General features: G+C 36.3%; 4 protein-coding genes across 5 annotated transcripts; 1 reads left to right on the plus strand and 3 right to left on the minus strand.

Annotated features, from left to right (window-relative positions):
- Nucleotides 1–3,107: 3,107 nt before the first annotated feature.
- Nucleotides 3,108–4,592, minus strand: LOC129806609 (glucose-induced degradation protein 8 homolog). 2 transcript variants are annotated; one of them, XM_055855317.1, is made up of 3 exons: nucleotides 4,388–4,592; nucleotides 3,743–4,310; nucleotides 3,108–3,307 (listed from the first exon to the last, which is right to left on the minus strand). In XM_055855317.1, the coding sequence occupies exons 1-3, from the start codon at nucleotides 4,515–4,517 to the stop codon at nucleotides 3,250–3,252; spliced, it is 756 nt and encodes a 251-aa protein (XP_055711292.1). In that variant the 5' UTR covers nucleotides 4,518–4,592; the 3' UTR covers nucleotides 3,108–3,249. The 2 variants fall into 2 exon arrangements, with proteins under 2 accessions (XP_055711292.1, XP_055711293.1); XM_055855318.1 differs by having other exon boundaries at nucleotides 3,108–3,327.
- Nucleotides 4,593–8,615: 4,023 nt separating this feature from the next.
- LOC129806605 (vacuolar fusion protein MON1 homolog A) lies at nucleotides 8,616–10,376 on the minus strand. Its single transcript, XM_055855312.1, has one exon. The coding sequence runs from the start codon at nucleotides 10,214–10,216 to the stop codon at nucleotides 8,702–8,704; it is 1,515 nt and encodes a 504-aa protein (XP_055711287.1). The 5' UTR covers nucleotides 10,217–10,376; the 3' UTR covers nucleotides 8,616–8,701.
- A 1,841-nt stretch (nucleotides 10,377–12,217) lies between these two features.
- Nucleotides 12,218–13,628, minus strand: LOC129806611 (uncharacterized). Its single transcript, XM_055855319.1, has one exon. The coding sequence runs from the start codon at nucleotides 13,608–13,610 to the stop codon at nucleotides 13,155–13,157; it is 456 nt and encodes a 151-aa protein (XP_055711294.1). The 5' UTR covers nucleotides 13,611–13,628; the 3' UTR covers nucleotides 12,218–13,154.
- Nucleotides 13,629–14,482: 854 nt separating this feature from the next.
- Nucleotides 14,483–14,938, plus strand: LOC129805186 (uncharacterized). Its single transcript, XM_055852945.1, has one exon. It carries the CDS (start codon nucleotides 14,483–14,485, stop codon nucleotides 14,936–14,938), a length of 456 nt encoding a protein of 151 aa, XP_055708920.1.
- The last annotated feature ends 3,030 nt before the right edge of the window (nucleotides 14,939–17,968 follow it).

The raw sequence follows: 17,968 nt of genomic DNA on the forward strand, positions 1-17,968 counted from the left end.
TTTTGGTTATGTTTTAGAAGTGGTCCAGGCGAACATTTCGTTCAAACATACCTATGACCTTAAAAAATCGCCATCTTGAATTTTTGAATGTCAAAGATTAACTGGTCTTGAAATTAGTGATTCCAAATAACCGGGTTTTTATGACAGACGGTTAACCGGATTAAAACCGGTTTCAAATTTAGGATTAGATTATGGAATTTTGAGCAATTTTTCAGAACTTGAACTTTGATGTAATATTTAACACATAAACATATTCTTTTTCTCAGTTAGTTTAGAACTTATTTATTTTATTGCTTTATTTTGTATTTAAAATAGTTCAAAAAATTTCAGAGTACAGGAAAATTATTGGGAGTTTTTCCACTAATATTGTACCGTGGAGAAGCTAATGCAACGTAGATTTCTGTAAAAATAATTATTTTTTCATATAATTTCACATAATTTCATATAATTTATTTTCTATAATTTCAAAATGTTTCACTCATTTTGGAGTTGTAATTTGCAATCTTTTTTTTCTCTTTTAACTGCTCGAACTCCAAGAGAGCGCAGTTTCAACAATCCAATTTTTTTTCAAATTCTCACTATCCTGGTTGCCAAACGGTAAGAGATATTGACTTCCGGTCTTCGGTGATCCCTCCACAAGGCAACATTCTCTATAGAACTAACTACCCAAATTACCCCCACCCCTTTCTGTCCCCTCCAAAAACATGTTTTTTGACTTTGCAAAAAATTGGCCCTGACGATTTTGTTCATTTTTGGATATGTTTCGTAGTTGTAGTCCAGCTGAACATTTCGTTCTTAGACACCTATCACCGGAAAAATCGCCATATTAAATTATTCAAGTTCAAAAGCATAATTTCAACCCGAGTTGTTCAATTCGTTAACTCTTTCGTCTCCTTTGGGACTCTGGGTACCCATGGAAAAAAGAATTTTTTTAGACTATTTAGAATAGATAAAATTCCGATTCTTCTGGATAATTACAAACTATAAGGATGTCCAAATCTAGGATATTTTTTGCAGGATCCCAATTAACTCCTGAGCTAAGATATTCTTGGTCAAAAATCGTGAATTTTCGATTTTCTGCTTCCTTGCAGATATTGTGACTTTTTTGATATTTCTAGACCCGAATAAGGAAAAACCTCTCGGGGCCAATAAGTATGATAACTAACAATTACAGATTACATAAATTCGAAAAACAATTTTTTCATAAATTTTCAAAAAACTTGTTCAAAGTTGATGGGTACTCTCGTCCCCAAAAATCTAGAGGTCAAATGTAAGGTTATCCCGCCAATGTCCGCCATTTGCTTTTTGACACCAACCTTGTAAGAAAATTCAAGCGGGAGCGAAATTTTTGTCAATATTGCCGATAATTTTGACATTTGGCAGCGAAGGAGATTGCTTTCGGGGAAGTTTTTCCTATTCTTCCAGATTTTGGTGAATTCTGATTGTCCAGGAAGTGTTTTTTTGGCTCTTGAGAAAGCTTAATGTGTCTGCAATAACATCCTGTTGAGAGAAATGTGTGTTAAAGTGTTATTCTGTGAAATATTTTGAGGAATCTGTTGGCAAGCAGGAGCTGGGTGTCCTTTTTAGCACTTCCTGGACATCACAGAAGATACTGGTCAATAATTCTTCTTGTTTTAGTGATCAATATTGTAAAGGAGTCATTTGACACGCAAAAATAATTCACAACATTGATATTATTGGCTTTTGGAAAATTGAAGTTTGTCCAAGTTTGTATCGTTTGCTTTCTTTAGGGGACGAGAGTTCCCATGAGTTTTCCAATTTCTCAGAGGCGGAGAAAATTCTTTCTCTATAAAAGTATCATATTTGACCACTAAGACTTACAATAAAGTGAGTTTTACTGAAATTCGTTCGCTGGATATGTTGTGGTCCGGAAAGAGTTAATTAAAAGGTTAATGATGAAAGGCTCTTCTTGAACAATTTTCAACTTCAAGCTGGTTTTGAGGTGATTTGTAGACAAACTTAATTCGACAATAATTTTATATAAGTACACCAGAAAAATTTGCGAAAAGGAATATAAGGCAGAGGTCCTTCTTGGGAGTTCGAGCAGCTCGCAAAGCCTCGGACGCTTTGCCACCCCTTTTTTTATCCTTTTTAAATTACTTTTATTTCATTAAGTTAAATAAATCCTGTTAATTACAATATAAGTTTAAGGTATTATATGGTTATTTTGATTATTTTGTTTTATTATATTTTAACGAAAATTATTTAAGCCAGGTTATCTTCAATTCAGTTTACAGTCAAGTGTGCTAATCCGGACGCTTTGCTATCTGAATCGATTATGACTAATCCACTTATAATAATATTTTTATTTTTATTTCCGTAATATAGTCACTAAAGTAACATAATATAACTATTCAAGTTTGAGAAAAAGCAAAAATAATATTTTTATCCATTAAATAAGTGAGTGTAATCGACTCATTTCGATCTTGTGCCATCAGAGTTCTTCACAAAAAATTTCTATAAGTGATATTTTCGCTAATGACATCTGGTTGATTGAAAACATTTATTGTTTTTTACCTTGTGAAAAAAGTATTTTAAATCGTTTAAATCCAAAGGTTTAATTAAAAGTGAATTAGCGAAAAGGCGATCCAGTTAGTGCATTCTGATTTATTTCAGTATTAACATTATTTTATAAATTTTCTTATATATTTTTGATAATTTTTTTTGTATTATGTTTCTGAATGAAACAGTGAATAATTTTATAGATTTAGTAGAAGTAAAAACGAATTTCATCAGTCCAAAAACAAGCGTTTAAGTATCACTCTTCGAAAAACGATCCAATTATCCCACCTTACTGTAATTTATTTGCTTTTTTTCTATGTAAATTGATCAAAACTCTCACCGGGAATACCACTCGAGAATTCTGCCCGGTTTTTCATGAGAAAATTTTTAATGAGTTCCACACGGAAAGCTCCTTGACTTTCTGTAAAAAGTGAAACACTTCAATTTCTAAAATACAAACCTTTCAAATGCTACAGAAACTTGTCAATTGCAGTTTTCAAAGGTAATGAACCTCGCTAGATTTCTTCCCTTCATGAAAGGATTAAATAAAACTTTTAAAAATTATTTTTAATAAAACCACAATATTTTTCTGAATTGTACCAATTTATTCGATATTCTAAAAATGTTTTAAAGTAAAAAATGCTTATAATGGTAAGGGGATAGAACCAGTAACTAAAAACAAAAACAGCCAAGGCTACAAAACTAGTTGTTGCGCCTAGAGTAATTTTATTTAATCAGCTTTTCTTGCAGTTCATTCAATTCGGATTTATAGTTGGGAAATAGTCTAGAAAATTGCGAATTGTTCTGAAAAGAAGTTTGGTTTTTTTTGGAAAAAAATAATTATTGAGAAGAAAAACTAAATGTGGGATTTTCTTTTACTTGAGAAAATCCTTCATGTTCCATTTAGTTTTTCTTCTTTTTGAATTAAAATGTGGTTTTTTTTGTCCCAGAAAAAAGGATGAGGAATTGTTTAATAATTTAATTTGGAAGGGAATATAGCTTTCCTAAAAAAATGTCTACAAACAAAAAACAGAAAGAAAAGTCTTGGTATTTTTTTTAACGTGAGCTCCTCAAGTTGGAGCCCCGGGAGCACTCTTGGGGAGTGCTCGGGGGGCTCCCGTGGTGAAGTTAGTTCAATAGCCTTCTCACAAAAGAAATGTACAATTGGGACATGAGACGCTGATGATGCTGGGAAATTGGGAGCTCACGGGGCACCTACATTTTGGGCACAATGGACGCCGTGGCGAGATTGCGCATCTTTGGGTAGCTGATGTTCTTCTTGTCGAGCTCAGCCTGAGCCCAGAGGATCAGTTTGAGCAGGTAGACAATGCGGGGACTGGTGTGTTCCTGATTTTCGGATTTGAGAATGGCTGCATTGAGTTCACTGGCAACTTTCTGGCGATGCGACTGTTCCAGGAGATCCGCAAAGGGGCACTGCTGGGGCTTCTCGAAGGCCAGCAGAGCTAGTGTTCGTTCCAGTTCCACCAGAACTTCGGGATTATTCTCTCCGGCTTCGGACATTTGTGTCTGGGCAAATGACAGGGCTTCCTCAATTTTTCCCGCCCTGATCAACTCAATCAGATGCAACTGCTGCAGGTGGAAGTACAGATACCTATCATTGTCCAGGAGTTCCGGATGCAACTGATTGACGAGGTGAGTAGCCTCCTGAATTCGCCCATTTTGCACGGCGTCCCTTATCAAGATCCTATTGTCCAGGGAATTGAGTTCGACCGTTGGTTCGACACCGGCCTCAGCCTGGAACTTCTCAGCTGCCTCCTTGAAGCCCTCTGCACCCCAAAAAAGCCCGGAATTTGAGTTTTTCTTGACAAAATTCCCTCCCCCTTTGTCTCGCCAGCCATCTTACCTGTCACCAAGTAATTCATAATCATCTTATTCATCTCCGCCTGAGGGATTTGGTAGCTATTGAGGCGCGTCATCCATTCCTCAAGGGACGTTGAGGATGTCTCCGAGTTCTTGTTCTCATTGAAACTCATTTTCCGCGCGATTTTTCACTGATTTTGCACTTTTTCTTCGGGGACTTGCACTTCACCACGGTGTTATTGTTTGGCGGTGGTGAAAAAAACTGTTCCCAATATTTTCACCACGGAATTATTTGGGAAGTTTGGTGGAAATGTCCAATTCTCACTCCTTGGAAGATTGTTTTTCACAAAAAAAATTGAAAATATTGCTTTCTTCAGAGCATTTTCATGATTTTCCTTACAATTTTCGTTTAGAGCTTTTATTATGAGGTGTAAAAAATCTTAAAAGGTCTGAAAAATTGATGAAATATGAAGTTAATGATTTTTGAGGTTAGGGTTGTTTGTTCCCACCAAATTGTGTTTTCCTGAAATCACTTTATTAAAATCCCCAGGATCTTTTCATGAGCCATTTCAACACGATTTCCTCTAGAATGATTACAGCATTTAGAAAGGATAGCAAAAATCCCTAAAAACAGCTGGGAAAAGGTAAGATTTCTCTTTCCGGAAATGAAGCATATTTTACTTTATGACCTCTACACACTAGAGATATTTATGTCCATATTGAAGAGTTTCTTGTTCTCCTCTCCTACACAACTGGAGGACATTTGCTTCAATATGGACATAAATTGGTCTAGTAGAGGCCATTACTTCTTCAAGATTGAAACTATTAAAACTCACAAGAACAAGGAATACGTTCTTATAATGCAATTTTTCACATTTTATTAAAACCTCTGAGGCTTTTAAATTTTTAAAATAAAAACTTGTCAGTTTCCCTCCAAAAAAAAAACTCCAAAATTTTATTTTCTTGATTTTTCTTAAATTCTGTATTTTAATTATATTCTCAAGTTGGTTCAGATAGTTTTAGATCGTTTTTCCTATTCTAGAATATCGATTTCTATGACAATTTCCAGCAAAAAAGTACTATTAATTAAGCTAGAATGGTTTTGGATGTTCGGGTTTGTTTGCTTCCTGGTTTCCCTCCAAATTTTACTTCCGGAACGCATTTTCTTGTATTTCCAGACTGCCCCAGGCTCTTTATTATCCTTCTTTATAGGGTTTAGAATCCTTGGAATGATAAATTGTATAGCTTTATATGACAAAATCCCTATTTTTGACCAACAGAAATTTATGAAAAGCTTGCAGCTTCGCTGTTCACATATTTGCATATTCCCTTTTTTTCCTATCGAGCATGAGCTAGATTGCAAAAAGAACAAAGAATAATAAGCACTTTTCAATACAAACTCTTGGATTAATTATTAGGAATTTTTGTCTAAAGCTGTCTACACACTAGGCAAATTATTGCAATGATTGCAATAATAATATTTCAAAGTGACATTGAAATAAAACTTCAATATTGAAGCGAATATTGAAACCAATATTTAAATATTTGCCTACACACTGAACAATCTTTCAATAATAAAACATCAATATTACAACTTATTAAAATATCATTCATCGAAAAACTTTTGGAATTAGCATGTTTATGAACAGGAAGACATCTCAGAACATCATCATAGATAAGACCAGAGATTCTGTTATATATCCTGCTCAATTCTTCCCAGAAACCTGTCTTTGTCAGCACTTCTCCCCTACTTCCTTTAGAAAATCTCAGATCTTCTGTGATTTTGTTAAATCTTTTGTCAAATACGCCCGGAAAACTCATGGTGGTCAGAGGATTTCTACTGGTTCCTCCAGGATGTCGCAGATCTTCTGAGATTTTCTTCTGTATTTTCCCAAGAACACCCAAAATACCCAAGTTGATCAGAAGATATCTCCTGGTTTCACCAGGAAATCACAGATCTTGTGGGTTTTCCTTTTGGATTTTGTCAAGAACATCCAAGATACCTAAATTGGTCAGAAGATTTCTCCTGGTTTCACCAGGAAATCACAGATCTTTTGAGATTTTCTGTGATTTCCTGGAGAAACCATAAGAAATCCTCTGACCGACTTAGATATTTTGGGTGCTCTTGGGAAAATACAGAAGATCTGTGACATCCTGAAGGAACCAGGAGAAATCTTCTGACCAATTTGGGTATTCTGTGTGTATTCGACCAAGTGCACAACAAACTTCCAGAGGAACTGTGATTTCCTGGAGGAAGCAGGTGAGAAGTGCTAATCAAACTGGGTTCTTGGGAAGATTTGACAAAATGTACAGCGAAATTCTGAAAATCTGGTATTTCTGGAGGAAGCAGGAAGAGATGCGTCCTGACTTGGATTTTGGTCTTGGATGTGTTTTCATTCATGAACAATGAAATCCCATCGGTTCTGTTATGTTCTGAACGAAGAAGATTCCTGACCATTAAAAAATTTTGAAATATTGAATTGATTTGAAAATATCAAATCAATTTGGTATTTAGAATCTCTTTGAAATTTTATTTCAATGTGACTTAAAATTTTTATTGACATTATTTGGCCTAGTTTGTAGCCATTCAAAATAATGAAATAAAATATTGAATAAAATGTTCCATATTGAAACAGATATTTCAATATTTACCTACATACTGGACAATTTTCTTCAATATTGAAACATTTATGTCAATAAATCTTTGCAATTGTGGAGGCAATCCTTGTCAATATTTGATATTGAAAAGGAATATTTCAATAAATTATGTCTATGGCCTCTTCACACTAGAGAAATTTATGTCCATATTGAAGAAAATTCCCTACGCTTGTGTAGGAGAAACTCTTCAATATGGACATAAATTTCTCTAGTGTGTAGAGGCCACCAGCTTAACAAAACCTCCCGTCATGTCCGTCATGTTCCCTCCAAAAATTTTCCGGATTTTTTTATTTTTTATTTTTCTTGTATTTCGTGGTGTTCTAAAGATCTTCTCAGTTGGTTCAGGTACTTTTCTGGTCCGTTTAGAATTGTTGGAGTTGTAGAATCTCTTATTTCAATGAAAATTTCCTGTAAAAAAGCTACAACAGAACAGATGCAGAAGTTAATGAGGTTATGTTGTAATTTTCTAAAAAAAATTTCTTTTGAATATGTTTTTGATGTTTTTGCACAGAATTTTGCAGAGAAATAACGAATATATATAATTTGTAATAAAATTCATGATCCTCTTTGTGGTTTCCAAAGCAGGAATTTGCGGGATAAAATCAATTTCCCTCCAAAAATGCAACTAACTTCCGCTTATCGAGTTCCCCGAGTATTTCCCGTTTTTCTCTGGTTTTCTATAAATTTAATGATCTTATCAATTCTCTAATCACTCTTTAGGGTCGCTTTTGGGTCTAAAATCCCTAAAACCTTTATAAATCTTGTGAAAATTCCCTTAAAAATCCACCTCAATTTATAGAGGTTAGGTTTTCATCTCCCGGAAGATGAATCTTCAAATCACCTTCCATTTTCCATTTCCTTCGCTATTTTCCACACAAAAACAACAAATACATCTTTTTAAAAGAAGTTTTCATGCATTTCTTTATATTTTTGTCATTTTTGTGTGATTTTCAAACCTTTTTCGTGGAGTAAATCTAGTTTGCACAGAGAACAATTTTCCGGCAAATTGTTTTTTTCTCGCTTTTTCCGGCATTTTTTAATCGCGTAGTTGCTGAAGAGACAGCAGAAGGGATAGTCAGGGAGGCTCCAAAGCACCCCGTTGTCATCGAAAAGCCTCCGCTTGCAAAATGCCGCCAATTTGCCATCAAGTACATACATCAAGGTAAGTTTTCCTTCCGGAAACTTAATTTCCCCCAATTTTTCGCATTTTTTGATTGAATTTCCCCAATAAAACAACAAATTTATCCTTTTAATACAATTTCCATTAATTTCTTTGTAACATTAAGCCATTTGAAGCATAATACAGTAGACTCTCTCAAATTCGGGCGTATAGGACCGAAATGTCAGCCGAATTAGACAGAAATTCGGGCGACATGTGCATATAGATATTGAGTTTACACACTGATATATATCGTAAATTGCATGAAAATACCTCAATAATGCAAAATCACATCAAAACTAAGACAAACCATGCTATATTTGAGCATATTTGATTCATTTGATAATCATAATCAAACTTGAAAAATGACAACAAACTTTTTTCAAATGTAACCGCTGCCCGAATTAAAAAGTAGCCCGATCTTAAAAGAGCCGAATTTGCGAGAGTCTACTGTAAATTGAACTAAAAATCACTGAGCAAAGAATTTGAGGTTAGGAGATGCTGAATATTGCTTCGGCGGAGGGTCTCCTCTGGAGAATCTCAAAAGACGGGGGCATTCATGATGAATAGACTTGCCTCTTCCTTCTTGATCCACTTTAGGAGCTTATTGACCAGCGATATGACTGCATTTCTGTCCACAAGGGGCTCAAATGTCACGTACAATTCGTATCCGGAAGTCACCCAGGCCAGCATGATCTCTCGCTCTTTCATCTCGTAGAGGAGCTTGAGGGGTCTGCTGGGATTGTGAACGCGACTGTGGATGCTGCAGTAGAGGGATTCGAGGCGATGGAACTCGCTGGGGGCACTGTAGGGCAGGCAGATTTTGGAGCAGAGGAGTTGAGCGTTGGATTTGCATTTGTAGATGAAATGTCGGATTTCGGGGATTCCAATGGTCCGGAGGCTGATTCCGGGACTGGCCATGGCCTCATTTATGGCCTCAAGGCAATTTGAGCGACGAAGTTTGTCGGTGATGCGCTTCTTGGCCTCGGAAAGCGTGAAGAAGACATCGCGTTCGACACTAAGGAGGAGCAGGCAGGCTTCACAGTCATCAGCCAGGTAGGAGACATGGGCATGGAGGTATCCGTTGGGATCGAACTTAGGGAGGCAGATTGGTGTCCAACTTTCTGCGGCTTTGAAGCTCTCGGAGCACTCGATGAGATTGAAAATGAGCCTCAGGTCAGCCGGATGAATGAAGTACTTCTTCATGCGAATCAGGCAGATCAGTTTGTTCTGGGCTATGAGGACAGCAAAGACTAGATTTTTGATTTTTGAACAATTACTCTGAATGGCGCTCGTAATACTGTCACGGATGCTGGGACTGAGTGGGAGGATCCGAACGGAATTCGTCAGAAAGCTAAAAGTATTATTGGACACCTGATCATTTCCGCCACAATTGGCCAGAAGATGATTTATCAGGCGCTCACTTCCGCCCAGTAGCCTCCGAAGGTCGAAGTTCTTCCTCTTTTCGTAGATCTTGTTCATGTACGACAACGTCAGGATGCTCAAGATTTGATTATATACATCCGACAGTTGCATCTGAATCTGCTGGACACTTCTGTTTGTCCGCGATACTGCCACCAGGATCAGAGGACTCTTCACCAGGAACACAAAAGTCATCCCAGCCGTGTGGATGGATTTAATGGCATCCTGATTGGATTGGACAACACTCACCAGAGCCTGCATCACCCCAAAAAGCGACGCCAATTTGTCCTCACTCCCATGCAGACTGTAAATAGGCTTCCCGGCAGTGCTCAGAATGAACACATGCCTCTTCTGACCCAACCATTCAGCATCCTGAAGCTGATCTTCAGCATCTTGCTGCGGATTGCTCTGAACACTGCAGAATGAGTCACTTTTTGTCATAACTCCCGCCCCATTTGACGCCTCACCCTCCTCCACTTCTCCGCCAATCTGCCCAATTGCCCCTGAACCCTTCTGGCCAGCCCCCTCGAAGCTGGAACTCATCTCTTCGGACAATTCCTCAAAGGAATCTGTCGTGATGAGCATACTTTCGCCTCCTGAAGCTCCCGGTTCCACATCCCCACCATCACTCATTGTCTTATCTAATGTTATCGCACTTGTAGAACACCTCACAGCACTATCTAATCCTATCAGTTGGGATTTACAAGCATTTTTCGCGGAATTTTCACGGATTTTTGCAAAGAAAAATGTAAACAGTGTAAACAAAGTGGTGAAATCTTGTTGACACACAATTCCGAAATTTCGGAGGCAATGTGCTGATATTTGACGCGTCGAAAGATCGTGTAATTTATTATTTTACTACGCCTCTAATTCATTTTAGAACTCAAATTGAAAAACAGAATAGGGGAAAGGCTCATAATTTTGTCCAGTTTCTTATTTTGAACACTTTGAGGATAAAATTGGACACTAAAAATAAATTGATTAAAATGATGGATTTTTATTCCAATATTTGATGAATAATGAATTCTATCTAAATATTTGTTCTTTTTGGAAGATTTTGACAGTAAATACGTTAAATTTTGAATATGATTTGAGTAAAATTGCTTTGTTGAAAATTCAGTGTGAGCAATTGCTTACGAGAAATATGACAGAACTTCGTGTTTACTTCAGTCTAATTTAGCTTTGGTGAAGTACTAACAATGTTTCTTCTGTTTTTTTGAGTGATATTATTGAATATTCATTGAATATTGTGTTGATTCACGTTAGTGGTGATTTGTACATTTGACCTGAAGTAAGATTTGCCTTGTGAATTAGATTTTTCGTGTGAAAAATGGGAAATTTTTTAAGACATTCACCAGTGAGGTGATACTCCTTATTTTGGACAGGTTTTTTCTCACGAAATTTCGTGAAGTTTTAGCTTTTGTGATGACTAGGTTGGACAAATGCCTGGAGAAACAAAGGAGCATCATCTCTACGAAAGAGATGTAGCGAGAAATGTCCTGAAAGGCTCCCGGAAAGGCCAGGGAATGAGCGAATCCGCACGTAGTTGGAGTATCGAAGTCAACTCACTTTAATGAATGATATGGAAAGTTTCCGGGTTTCTGTGACATTCTACGTTTCCCTTACATGAACAGGAAGAGGACTTGGTAAGATTGGTTCATCAAATGAAGAACAATGGGCATCCTGTTGAGGCGGATTAGCTGTCCAAATTTACAGTCAAGTTGGCCAAATTAATAAACAAGTTGTCCAAAATAAGAGCCAAAGTCACCTCTATATCAATTCATTTTTAAACGTATTAAAACCAATTTTAATAAAAATAAGACGATAAATAGCTTGCTAAGTTTCTAAACAACCCTTCTGAAAAGAGAGTAACAAGAAATGTCAATTAGTATAGAAAATATCGCACTTCAAACTTGGAACTTCGATGCTTATAAGCAGACTGTCCAAAATTATGAGCACTTACCCTAAGCGATAATTTTTCATGTGTTTTACTAGATTAAAAAAGATTGGTAATCCGGATGGATTTTTTGGATTTGTTCAACGTCTCAAAAATATAATACGAGTTTTTTTTTGTAGAATTAGAATAAAAGTTCTAAAGAAGATTAAAAAGACATAATTAGAGAATTCTATGCTATTATACTTCATTTATTAAACAAAAACATCACAGGATAATTCATTTTCATTTTTGAACACACATGCAAACATGACCTCAAAATGATTTTAAATGTAACCGTCGATAACTCGTCCGGATTACGGAGATCCGGATTAGAGAGCGGGCACTGTAATCCAAATGGAGACAAGGGAAATTTTCTAATTGGAGACAAACAGTTTAAGTGAAACAGCGACGAAAGGCTTCCTAAACCTTGTTGAGTTGCTCTTGAGTGCAACATTTGTTCTTATTTCTGGTCTTTTCTCCTTTCCCATCTAAAACATAAAAAAAATCTCTCCATAAAAAAACATTCCCGGTGTTTCCTCGGTAATTATTTCATTTAAAAACTTCACGTACCGTTAACAATAAAGATTGACACTAATTTCAGATAATTTTGGCAGAATATTACATAAGGTAAAATATCCTCGAGTCTACCGCCTCTCGACTCGACCACCCTGGGTTCCTTCAGTCGACCGGTGGATATATTTATTCAATTCATTTATTTTTGCAATAATATACACACAGCTATTTTCGTTATCCGGCACTTCGTTATCCAGGTGACAGCTGCCAAACACTATGGCGGTTGATGTATTCAAAATTATTTTTACTAAGCATGAAGTTTCTCCATTCAGAGAGTGCAATCACAATGTGCACATCGAATGAAAGATATACTTTCACAATCAGTTTCAGTGCAGGTTTCCAAATGATTTTTCCAAAAAAAAAAAAATTGGTTTGGGTCTTCGACCTTTCTAATCTTTTATAAAATTTCAATAAAAACTTTAAATAATATTCACAACGATCCTCAAATAGCTGATTGTAAGTACATACAGTTTTTTTTTTTATTTTTCTACTAGTAAATTGATTATTTGATGAATTACGGGATGCACTTTCATCGCTTTTAAAAATTTGTTGAGGATTTTAATTCAGCATTCTAGATAAGCAATTTACACTACAATAATACTACTTAATGCACTTAATAAAGAATAGAATTCTTAATTGAAAAAAACATATCAACAGGAAAAAAAAAGACGGAGCCAGGGATCGAACCCGCGGCACTCCCGTTGAACGTCTGTGCTGTACCGCTGAGCCAGCGCTTCATGCAGTCTCATACGAATTTTCTTTATTATGTGCTGCGTAAGGTGTCATTTTCAACTTTGGGGAATTTTTTAAAAAAAAATTAACCCGATTTCGCACTTTTTGAATATACATACCACGTTTAATTTGATGCCTTTCTGCGTAGTTGAGCAAAGCCCCAGACGAATATGGAATTAATGACTCGAGTACTTCCCTTGTGAGATTCCCATTCTCTCCGTAATACAATCCTATTATAGTGACGTAAAAATTCTTTATTCTTCGAGGAAATACATTAGAAAAAAAGCTTAAGAACTAAAGTACAAAAAGCATAGTTTATGGATATCTTATCTAGTTCCTGCCGTAGATATCAACATTGTAGTTGAATTGCAAGGTACTCCTGGCTTCCACCACGAACACAATGGATCTCTGGCCAATTCCTCCAGAAGTCGTATAGACTCTGCCTAAATTGGATGTCTGCGTAACGGACACTTGAATGTAGGTGATAATGGCTCCAGAGTAGCGAACTGTGGCTGTTACATCCCTCAGAGAAGGATAACTGTTGACTCCTCTGGCGTAAGCCACATGACGATCCCCGGATACGCGTCTTCCGAGTGTGTAGAACCGAGTCTGAGCCCTCAGCTCTGGCTGAAGCTCCACGAGCGCCTCTCCGGGATTCTCACTCAAAAAATCTTCAATTCTCTCAACGACTTTCACTTCAGCAGGCAACTCCTGAGGGAGCTCTGCAGAGTAGGCAGAAATGCCCAAGATGGCAAAGAGAGCCAAGTAGATTGTAATGCGAACCATTGTGAACTTTTCACTGATGCCCAAATTTCATGTCCAGACTCTTTTTATACTGCTTCTGCAGACATTGCACTACGCATCTTGGACCTTATCAGTGCAAAACACCGCGCGTAAAAAATGCTCAAAATTCGATAAGGCTTAATATAATTGTGTCAGATAATCAATTGGGAGAGATACGATCTAGAAAAAAATTCTAGGAAATGAAGGAAGTATGATTAGGTGATCACCCAAATTGCGTCTGTGGAACCAGAAGATCAGGTGAATAAGCTAATGTATTTATTTATAACCGCCTTTACTTGACAATATCTGAAACGTATTCAAGAGATTCAAGAACAATGTGATTTTATCACAACAAATATGACGAATTCTGGAGGCTAATGAGAAAACTTTCGTCGTTAGCTTCCTCGTCCAATTATCTTGAGCAAAAGCTAAAAGGTACCGCTTCATAATTTACGATTTAAAAATCGGTTTTTGTATTCTTCAAACAGTCATTCAGTCCTTTTTAATAATTTGTATTATTTCTTTGTCTTTTAAGAAATCAATTGCAAGGTCCGCTATTGAGGTCATCTTTAATTAAAGATGATTAATACAGACTACTGGTAATAAATAAAACAGGTTTACTATATCAGAATCTGGTTCTTCAGACGCAATTTGAAGTCATCACACTTCCAACATTTCCGAGAATTTTTTCTAGACCGCATCTCTCCCAATTAATTATCTGACACAATTATCTTAAGCCTTATCGAATTTTGAGCAATTTTTACGCGCGGTGTTTTGCACAGATAAGGTCCAAGATGCGCTGTGCAATGTCTGCAAAAGCAGTATAAAAAGAGTCTGGGCGCGAAATTTGGGCATCAGTGAGAAAGAAGTTCACAATGGTTCGCATTACAATCTACTTGGCTCTCTTTGCCATCCTGGGCATTTCTGCCCACTCTACAGAGCTCCCTCAGGAATTGCCTGCTGAAGTGAAAGTCGTTGAGAGAATTGAAGATTTTTTGAGTGACAATCCCGGAGAGGCGCTCGTGGAGCTTCAGCCAGAGCTGAGGGCTCAGACTCGGTTCTACACACTCGGAAGACGCGTATCCGGGGATCGTCATGTGGCTTACGCCAGAGGAGTCAACAGCTACCCTTCTCTGAGGGATGTAACAGCCACAGTTCGCTACTCTGGAGCCATAATCACATACATCCAGGTGTCCGTTACGCAGACATCCAATTTAGGCAGAGTCTATACGACTTCTGGAGGAATTGGCCAGAGATCCATTGTCTTCGTGGTGGAAGCCAGAAGTACCTTGCAATTCAACTACAACGTTGATATCTACGGCAGGAACTAGATAAGATATCCATAAACTACACTTTTTGTACTTTAGTTTTTAAGTATTTTTCTAACGTATTTCCTCGAGGAATAAAGAATTTTTACGTCACACTATGAGAGTATTCTTCATATCAATGATTAGGTGGGAGTGTCAGTGATAAGATACTGACCCAAAATAACGCAAATTAATTATATGCATCAATAGGAGTAAGTAGGGCTCTTTCGGACCCCAAAGTATATTATTCCCTGACAAACACCTGTCCAAAATAAGGAGTATCACCTCACTGGTGAACTAGAAAATTGCCCATTTTTCACACGAAAAACGTAAGTCACAAGGAAAATCTCACTTCAGGTCAAATGTACTAATCACAATTAACGTGAATCACCACAATTTTCAATGAATATTCAATAATATCATTCAAAAATATCGCAGAGAAATTAGTAATACTTCACCACAGCTAAATAAGAGTGAAGTAAACACAAAGTTCTGTCATATTTCTCGTAAGCAATTGCGTATACTGAAGTTTCAACAAAGCAATTTTAACTCAAATCATATTCAAAATTTAAGGAATTTAGTGTTAAAATCTTCCAAAAAGAACAAATATTTAGATAGAATTTATTATTCATCAAATATTGGAATAAAAATCCATAATTTTAATCAATTTATTTTTAGTGTCCCATTTTACCCTCAAAGGGTCCATATTTAGAACCTGTCCAAAATTATGAGTTCTTACCATAATGTCAAATTAGGTATTAGCATAATTAGAGGGTCAGGTTTCAGGCCCCGCCGCAAATCGCAACTGTATCAGTCGGGCACAGTTGTGTTAGCATGTTGTAGCTCAGTGATCCGTTCTTAGACCTCTCATGTTTCTGATCAATCGCCTGTTTGACGATGAATAATTTTTATTTCCTCTCTGCAAACTAGTGCTTAAGGAATTAGGAATTACTTTTTTATACAATGTATTTACAATCACATATTGTTCGCGCACAACTAATATAATGGTACAATTTCAAATATTGGCGCGAAATAATTGCATATAGTATCATAGAGCAACGAATATCATTCAATAGTGCAGCCATCATTTAATATTCCCTCCAATTCAATCTTATCAATCTAATTAACAGGTAATCGCAAACAGCTGATCAACTATATAAGAGAGTGCACTGACCCAATTCTTCCTCTTTTTTTCATACTATTTTGCCTCTTATCAGTTCACCTAGTCCACCTAGTAGTTTTTTCATCGATGCTTTTTGCCAATAAATTTGTTCCTTAAAGCTATTTCAAATTTCAAAGATTTAATTAAATTGTGATACGGTTGTTATTTCATATTTTATAAAAGTCAATAAAGTGTTAAATTATTGCGAAAGGATCGTGAATGTTGATTAGTCAGTGAAGAAGTGAGAAAAGTTGGAACATTTGACTTTGAAGAAGTCCTCTGCCAGTCCAGCTCTTTGTCCCAGCAGGCACCGTTGTATCTCATCGAGCAACCATAGCCATTGGGACCAGCAAATGAAAATTTTGCTCCAACGAGCTCGGATGGAAGCATACACACAGAAAAATTTTGACTCTAAATTTAAGAATATATAAGATCCTAGGAACTTAAATTGGACGTGAATCCCCGAGGCGTTTAAGTTTAACTAGAAGCTCTGAGCGAAATAAATGGGCTAGAATCCCTAGCTCTTTCAAGTTAAGATATCGAGAACTTAAGTTCAGCATTAGCTGGAAAATGAAAAATGTCTACAGATTTGCAAATTGCAACTAAAACTAAATGATCAAGAATTTAGAAATAGAGCATTGGCATTCATTGGATGGAATTTGAAATTAAATTCCTGGGTGTTTCTGTTTAAGAATTTTCCATTTTTCTGTGTGTAGGTTCACATTGTTACTCTCGCAGATATAGATTATTAAGAATGATACCAAAAACTTTCTGCGAGTTAATCTTCCTCGTGCACTCCTTGATTTTCTTCCCACAATGGCAAATAAATTTGATCTCACCAATTAATACAATTATTCTGAAAAGAGAAAAAAAAACACACGACACCATTCGCGACACAGCACACTCCAAATCACACTCAAGACTAAAAACTATTGCCCAAATCAGGAGGAAACCCACTGCCAATGCAATATTTTACGGGAATACCAGTTTCTTCTTTTGTCTCGCTCACAGTCCTGTGGGCATCCACAATGCACCCGTAACAACATTAATCATAAATTTATGCTATTCCAGCTACATCATTGCATTCACTCTTCCACTCACGCACGCATTCATACTCATTTATCCATTCATCTAATTTAATTAAGCACTGAGAAAAAAAGGCTGCGATTAACTTTTTTTCCTCATAATTTTAACACTTTTCGGGTGTAAAAATATATCAACTTTTTTTAATGTTAATTTTACACCTTTTAAGGGTAATATCAACATGAAAGAAGGGTAACTTTAATCCATAATACACCTAAAAAGGGTAATATTTACACCGTTTTCGGATCAATACTGCAGGGTAAAATTAACATTTCTGGATTGTTATTTTAACTTTTTCGGATTTCTCACAGTGAAGGTATATTTCTCATCTCTTCAAACCTCAGCACACTTTTATTTTACATCTCTTTCTCACATATATATATTTAAAGGTAATTATTCTGTAATTCCCGTCCACGTATAGTCAGTCATATAAATGTATATTTTAATTAATATTTCATTACTTACCAATCTTTATTTTTACTGACCATTCCGATGACTGAGTCTGATAAAAATACAGACATGCTGACTGCATTTTGCTACTTGGGTAAAATAGGCTAAGAACTGGAGTGGAATGATAATTTTTCGATATTATCGATAATTCAGTATCAGTTAGATTTATTTAATTATGTATTTTTAAATGTTGCAGATCCATTTATTATAAATTTTTAAAAGAATGTGACTGGTGATAAATATTTATATTAGCTACAGAAAGTGCAGCTATTATTTAAATTTTTTCAAAATTGATAGTCGCTAGTATCGAAAAGAAGTTATCATGTCACTCCTGGGGTGGAATAATAACTTTTCGACAC

Source organism: Phlebotomus papatasi, chromosome 3 (genome assembly GCF_024763615.1).
Source record: "Phlebotomus papatasi isolate M1 chromosome 3, Ppap_2.1, whole genome shotgun sequence".
In the NCBI taxonomy this organism is placed as follows: Eukaryota; Metazoa; Arthropoda; class Insecta; order Diptera; family Psychodidae; genus Phlebotomus; species Phlebotomus papatasi.